The sequence below is a fragment of the Glycine max genome, chromosome 14 (genome assembly GCF_000004515.6).
Source record: "Glycine max cultivar Williams 82 chromosome 14, Glycine_max_v4.0, whole genome shotgun sequence".
Lineage (NCBI taxonomy): Eukaryota > Viridiplantae > Streptophyta > Magnoliopsida > Fabales > Fabaceae > Glycine > Glycine max.
In genome coordinates, this window is record NC_038250.2 from 4,367,324 (window position 1) to 4,375,237 (window position 7,914).

General features: G+C 34.1%; 1 protein-coding gene across 1 annotated transcript; it reads left to right on the forward strand.

Annotated features, from left to right (window-relative positions):
• Positions 1-858: 858 nt before the first annotated feature.
• On the forward strand, positions 859-4,974 carry LOC100796956 (laccase-5). Its single transcript, XM_003543997.5, has 6 exons — positions 859-1,129; positions 1,228-1,379; positions 1,950-2,194; positions 2,373-2,501; positions 3,190-4,146; positions 4,569-4,974. Exons 1-6 carry the CDS (start codon positions 1,034-1,036, stop codon positions 4,697-4,699), a joined length of 1,710 nt encoding a protein of 569 aa, XP_003544045.1. The 5' UTR covers positions 859-1,033; the 3' UTR covers positions 4,700-4,974.
• The last annotated feature ends 2,940 nt before the right edge of the window (positions 4,975-7,914 follow it).

Sequence of the window (7,914 nt, forward strand, 5' to 3'; positions counted from 1 at the left end):
AGTCTAACACAAGAATTCTTGAACAACTAGCCACTTGAAAAGTTAGAGAAAGAAAAGAGGGTCAGGGTATACCATAAAGAAAATTAGCCTAACATGAGATCGAGAGCTTAAGAAACAGCATCTTTAACACATTTAATGCTTAATTATAGATCAATCAAGGCCATATTTAAGTGGCAATAACATTCTAAAACAGAGAGTTTTAGTCTAAATAAAGGGCAGACTATGTTTTCAGAAGTCATAGTTGTTTTTAATGTCTATTACTTTTTCATCAAAGCGATTACCTATCTTTGTAACAAGTGATTTATTTTCTCCAACCACCGAAACAAGAAAAAAAGAAGTCAAATTGGACTAACACAAAATTAATTGCACTTTTCTTCACTTTCCAAACTTAGCTTACAATTAAATAATACATAATCCCAAGTAACAAGAATCACTAGATAAAAACAAAGTGAAATATGTTTGACGGGGCAAGGTTACTTGCACAGAATTACATGTTAGTTTGCTATAGGCAAACTATTTCAGGCCATATGGTAACTTCTTGACAATAAAGATGCATAGGACACAACTTGACTTGGACAGCAAAGGTAAAAACCTTTTTGCTATGCTTTTTAGTTGTGGACCCTTTGGAATGTCGAATACTTTTACAGTAATGAAAAAGTTGAGGATGTAATTGTACCGCGTTAAATGCCAATTAAAGGGAAAAGGAGTAAAATATTCTATTCCTGAACAGTCTCAAAGTAATCATGTTTTGCGAAAATTCAACCTCCAAATTGAAGACTTGAGAAGCAAGCATTCAGGAACGTAATTAACTAGTGGGTGCAACAACTTTAATAGGGTTGAATTAAGTTTCTTAAGAGTGCCTTTGACCAATTTGCCATAACAAAGTTACCTAATCTGCCAACCTGAATGACTCAAGCTCTCTCCTTTGTTCTCCCCTATAAAAACATCCTCCTCCCAATATCACTTCCATTGCAATTTGCAACCTTAACCATCACTGGCACATAGGTGTTTATTGCTACACACTAGAAGAATTATGGAAGCTCTCAAGACCCTCTTCTTAGCCATTTTTGTTGTCTTGGCTTCCGCATTGTATTCAGCCAATGCCAAAATCCAGGAGCATGAATTTGTTGTTCGTTCTCTTTCCCTCACTTTTTTTTTCTCTCTTTCTCTTTCTTGTGTCCCTTTCTTGCTAAGAAAATTAACTTATTGCTATTTGTAACGAGACAGATTCAAGCAACGCCAGTGAAGAGGCTGTGCAACACCCACAGCACCATCACAGTGAATGGACAATTCCCTGGTCCAACATTGGAAGTCAACAATGGTGACACTTTGGTCGTCAAAGTCACTAACAAAGCTCGTTACAATGTGACTATTCACTGGTATCATATCAAAGCAACCTAGCATTTCGGCTTTCACCCTTAAATATACTTTATTAAATGTCATTAATTATTTAAAAAAAGACAGTTATTCGTATAACAAATTCATATATTATATTTTCTATAACATTATTTCTTCCTTTTATCTTTTTCTTATGTCAATCATCTTATTTTATATTCTCTCTCTTTTCATCTTTCTTTGTTGTATAGCATTTACTACGAAATTTCTGTACCAATACAATTTCTCTTTTAAAAGAAATCAGCATTAGATAACTTCTATACTTTTGATACATTACTTTTTTTATAAAAAAAAAAAAATTTATTTTTGCATTTTTAACATGTGCTCACGGTTGAAAAAAAAGTTCTTTTTAATTTTTTATGCACTTGTGAGAATTAAATGTAACACAGGCCTTAATTAATCTTGTCTCCAAACGATAAGTTATAGAAGGCACGTTATACTCATATATATATTGCATGCTACATGCATATATATATGGAACTTTTAGAAGAAGGAAAAAATGTTTGAGTAACTTAGTTTTTGTTGATCCTTGTTAATTTCTTGTATGTGTTTAGGCATGGAATTCGGCAAATGAGAACAGGATGGGCTGATGGACCAGAATTTGTGACTCAGTGCCCTATTCGTCCTGGAGAAAGTTACACCTATCGTTTTACCATTCAAGGACAAGAAGGAACACTTTGGTGGCATGCTCATAGCTCATGGCTAAGAGCCACTGTTTATGGTGCTTTAATCATTCACCCCAGGGAGGGAGAGGCGTATCCTTTCACTAAGCCAAAGCGCGAGACTCCAATTCTTCTTGGTAATGATTGTATTTCACATATATGAATATAATTGGTAATGATGGCACTAATGAAAACGTGGAGGGGATGATTAAGAAAATGATATTGTGGGATTTGTTGTTTTCATTTTTCCTTGGACAAACATTATGCACATGATGAAGATGGTTTAACGGTGTAAATAATGATTATTATTATTAGGGGAGTGGTGGGACGCAAACCCGATCGATGTTGTGAGACAAGCTACACAAACAGGAGCAGCACCTAATACTTCTGATGCATACACCATCAATGGTCAACCTGGCGATCTTTACAAGTGTTCTAGCCAAGGTTTGATTATATTTTAATTTTCATTGAACTCACCAACATGCCACATCTATGTTGGTCGATTAATATATCAATCTACAATTTACAAAGGTTATATTAAATACACATATAATTTTTTTGAAAAAAAAAAGAAGGAAATAGTAATTAAAGAGAAATTAAACTTCCTGGCAAAAAAAAAACAAAATTTAAAATCAAATATTTAATTAATATATTTTGGTTAGAGGAATGAAAATTGAAATTTTTGACAGAGATAACTAGTAAGCAGAGAGATAGAACAATATACAGTCAAAATAAGTGACTCCTTTTTTTTAATGAATAACTTTAAATTTGTGATGAAATTAATATCTTAAAGAGTGCATTGTACCAATTGATTAACAATTCATGATTTTGAAATATAACATCTAATACACTAAGAAACTCAATATCTTAATGTGATATAAATATTAAAAAAGACACACGCCCCTGTTAGAACAAAATAGCAATTTTTGGGGGGCCATGAAAAAAAGTATTCTTTGAACAAAAGCATCGCCATGCAATTTACAACTTGTCTAAGACACATAGCTTTGGAACAAAGAAACAGGGTTACCCCTGCATCCTGCAGGTCCTAGCTAGACTCCAAGGGAACATTATTTGTAGTACAATGATTTCACAAACCCGACATTTATTTTGTTGATGATTGGCAATATTGTAGGCACCACCATTGTTCCAATAGATTCTGGCGAGACAAACCTCCTAAGAGTGATCAATGCAGCACTGAACCAACCCTTGTTCTTCACAGTGGCCAACCACAAGCTCACAGTGGTTGGTGCCGATGCCTCCTACCTTAAACCCTTCACCACCAACGTCATCATGCTGGGACCAGGCCAAACCACCGATGTCCTCATCCAAGGTGACCAACCTCCCACACGCTACTACATGGCCGCACGTGCCTACCAATCCGCCCAAAACGCACCGTTTGACAACACCACCACCACCGCCATTCTCGAATATAAATCCGCACCGTGCCCCACCAAGGGTTCTTCGATCAAACCCGTTATGCCGTCTCTCCCAGCCTACAACGACACCAACACAGTCACTGCTTTCAGCAAAAGCTTCAGAAGCCCCAGAAAAGTTGAAGTCCCCGCAGAAATTGATGACAATCTTTTCTTCACCATTGGCCTTGGACTCAACAATTGCCCGAAAAATTTCAATGCGAACCAATGCCAGGGACCGAATGGAACGCGTTTCACTGCCAGCATGAACAATGTCTCGTTTGTTCTCCCAAACAACGTTTCCATCTTGCAGGCTCATCACCTTGGTGTGCAAGGAGTGTTCACCACTGATTTTCCTACGCAACCTCCTGTCAAGTTTGATTACACTGGTAATGTGAGTCGTTCTCTGTGGCAACCTGTTCAAGGGACCAAAGTGACCAAGTTGAAGTTTGGATCGAGGGTGCAGATTGTGTTGCAGGATACTAGCATTGTGACCCCTGAGAACCACCCCATTCACCTTCATGGGTATGATTTCTACATCGTGGCTGAGGGGTTTGGGAATTTTGATCCGAACAAAGATACTTCCAAGTTCAACCTTGTTGATCCACCTATGAGGAACACTGTGGCTGTGCCAGTGAATGGATGGGCAGTTATCAGATTTGTTGCTGACAACCCAGGTAAAATTAATTACCTTAAATCAAAATAGTATTTTGCACCAAATGTTTTGGAAGGTCTCCACTTATATCACATGACATGTAATAGAATATTATTATAAAAAAAATTATCACAGGTCATGTAGAAATTAGTCAGGACTACGGTGGACACATAATAATCTAAGACTATTTAATCATTTCTTATGCAATTAAAAGGGTAAATGATTTTGTTTACTATCATTCAATTAGAAATTATGAAATGCATTATATATTTATTGACTTTTATAATTAAAGAATTATACTAAATGATTTGTGATTGATTGATAATATAAAAATTTACATTAGATGTTTGTTAATCTATTAGTTTAATCCCAAATTCGCATTGTCTAAAAAATATCAATTTTTTATGTTTAATGAAATATAATTGGTTGATCTGATCTGTGCAGGAGCTTGGATCATGCATTGTCACTTGGATGTTCACATCGGATGGGGTTTGGCCACTGTGCTTTTGGTGGATAATGGAGTAGGCCTGTTGCAATCCATAGAGCCCCCTCCTGAGGATCTGCCTCTATGTTAGGATAATCAAAATCAAAATTATTGAATTTGTTACCATAGTTCAGTTCCAAAATTTTCCTAGTTCATTGTTGTTTCCCTGTATTGGAGGTATTTCTCCTTTTGCTTTTATTTTGTTGTTCTTTTCATATAGAGATAACCCGGGTTTAAAAGAGACGGTGGTGCGTGATTTCAACACGGAATGCCATCTTATATGGTCACAAGCCCGATTGATTAAATTGATGTCGGTTGTTTTCTTCCCCTTGTGGTTAATGTTATTAAGAAAGATGATTTTGACTATGTCTATCCCTATCTTTTCTAAAGCGAAGTGTCTTTTTGTGTGTTTGTGTCACGAGATAAACATAATACAATGTTTTAAAAGAAAACAAAAACACAATTTACTCAATGTCAGATATGAAAGTACTGTGTTTGATGCTGCAATTGGTCATCAAACTATAAACTAACATGGTAGGAGTAAGATATTTTCAGAATAAAGTTGGAACTTAAAATGATAAAATTGCAGAAAAAAAGAATAAACTAAGCACAATATAACTAAAAAAAACTAAGAATAAATAACACATGCACTTATCTAATTATAAATCGACATCGTGAATTTTTTACTTTTAATTTTTAAAATCATAGTAAGAATAATTTCTTGTTAGTTTGATAGTTAAAATAAATTTTTACACTAATAATATGTGTCTAATAAATAAATAAATAAACTAAATGGTTTTGGAAAATTAAAACACCACCCATTTTCATCAAAGTAGGACTGAATAGTCTAAACATCATATGTTCAAATTTACGAAATAATAGTAGTTTGAATGATTACAAATGATGAAGTGATATTCAGGTATAAGCTCTTTATGTAGTAGACGACCAAATATACTTATACATGTTTGACTAGGTTGAGGAATGTCAATTGAGGACTAATCAATGACATACCATCTCATTCTAATAGTAAGCATAACAAGTATTTTGGAAAAACATAATGGGTGAATTTGTTTTACTTATAAATGTATCAAGGAATTTCTTAAGAGACCCAAAAGGGAGTTGTTGTTGGTTTTCTCACTACATGATCGAGTTACAGGAGAACCGGAATAGAGAGCTTCTCTCACCCTTTTTTTCGCCTAATTCTTTCCTTTTAACACTTTTAACACTGAGACTCTTTAACACTCTAATAGAAGTGAGCACACATTTCTCACACCTCTCTTATCTTGCTTTTGGCCAGGGTAATCTGTCTTTTTCATGTGACCTGTTTATATTACAAAGGTTCATAGCTCCATTCACGAATGAAACTTATTAATAGATGTTAAATTGTCTCATCTCTACATTTACCTTCTCACTTCTCTCAGTATGATAGCACAGTTCTTCAAGAGTTATACATTCAACCACATCTTTTTTTTTTTACAGAACATTCCATTGCATCTTAAAATGCACCTATTGACTTTCCACGCATTACATTTATTTGAATAATTAAGCTGTTCTCCCAATAATTTTTCACTAAATTAAAATTTTCAAATAACCACCTCATAAAAAAAATTACCTTCTTCTTAACTTGCCCTTCCATGTAATAAAGTTTCCTCTCATTTTTTTCTGTACTCCTCACAATACTAAATAGAATTTACATGTTATATATCGATCAAAACTATATAAATAAATAAACCCATTAATTATGTTGTGGATAACGATAACGCGGGAAAAAATTATCCAGAAGCCGTGTGTGTGATATTTGTTTTAGCATGAGAAAAAAAAAAGTTTAAAGATTCCAACATGTTGTCAAAGACGAGTCTCACAAGCTCAACACTTCTGGATTCATGTTGTGAGTAGATATATCTGTATCATTCATGAACGGATTTATTAACCGCTTTCCCGCTACACAACTATCAACAGGAATTTTCTCATCCACTGGCTGAAATCATACAAGTTAGAACCTCCATTCATCAAACGGTTAGGTTTGATACTCATGGATATGGATATAATCAAACCGCATAAAAGTGGCACATATACGACTTCTGTGTAGGAAACGGGATATGCCTGATCCTTACTACTTGGAGTTGGACATGCACGGGAATTACAAGGTCGTAATTATATTTGTTGTCTTTCTTAATTAAAAATGATGTATTATAGCTATTTTATGAAATAAAAAGTAATTTTTTTTATTGAGAATCCATTCTCCAGCTGACATTTGCCTACTTTACATGTATGCCACTTATTCATTTCAATCATAAATAGTTTAAAACTAAGACCATTTTATTTCTCCTGGTAAAGCTAATATCTATCTATCGCTTCAAATTTTCAAAAAACCTGATCGGTATCTACCACTTTGGAATTTTCTACAGATTCCTTCGTGTTTATTCTAAAATCAATGAAACGGTGTTTCTTTTTTGTTACAAAATCAATGAAACGGTGTTTAAAGATTTAAAAATCTTTCAACATAAAAAAAAAAAAAAAAAAGTTGAACATAGGAAGTAATAATGCTTATTTTGTATGGTTATTTATTCCTATTATTTTATTGCACGTGCATCACTGACTGTCTTCTAGTTTTTTTTAGCGCTATTTTCTTATTTATTGAAAACCTCATTTATGTTAAATGAATGGAAGGAGAAATTCATCTTATTTTACGTATTAAAATAAATATTTTAACCAACAATAAAAAAAATTAATTAAAGTGGCTTTCAACTATCAATTTCTTTCTCCCCATCTCTTCTAAAATTGACTTTTAGTTATAAAAAATTGGTTGACTTTTAGTTAATTTTATAATTTACCGAAACTCACTTGTTATTTTTGGCGTCATTTATATCTATTATATAGAAAGCTACAAGTCCAATTTAAAGGTAAACAAGCAGATCTCGTATAATCGGGCTACGGGCCCAGTTTCGTTTAAACGAGGCCCACTTTCCAGACATCAGTAACATAGACGAAGCTCAATATATAATAATAATCATAGCAAAGATTAACATCACAAGATATTTATCTTTATCCAATAAAATAAAAAGGTTTAGCAATGGCATAATTGAGAATGTACGCAAAAAGAGAGGTACATAACGGAAATATAAAAAAAACGACGTGCGCGTTTTAGTGGTTCGGGAAGGTTCGAGCGCCACGTGCCAGCTGGTTCGGGACTCCGACGCATGATAACGCGACTAAGAAATCGCCACGTCACCATTTCTCTGGGGTGCAATTAAAAAATATCAGAAATATCTAGAGAAGGCTATAAATAGATATTCCAAGGTGCCA

Coding starts and splice junctions, on each gene's coding strand:
- LOC100796956 (XM_003543997.5), top strand. CDS start 1,034: ATGGAAGCTCTCAAGACCCTCTTCTTAGCCATTTTTGTTGTCTTGGCT. Junction 1,130..1,227: donor TCCAGGAGCATGAATTTGTT/GTTCGTTCTCTT, acceptor GTAACGAGACAG/ATTCAAGCAACGCCAGTGAA. Junction 4,147..4,568: donor ATTTGTTGCTGACAACCCAG/GTAAAATTAATT, acceptor TGATCTGTGCAG/GAGCTTGGATCATGCATTGT.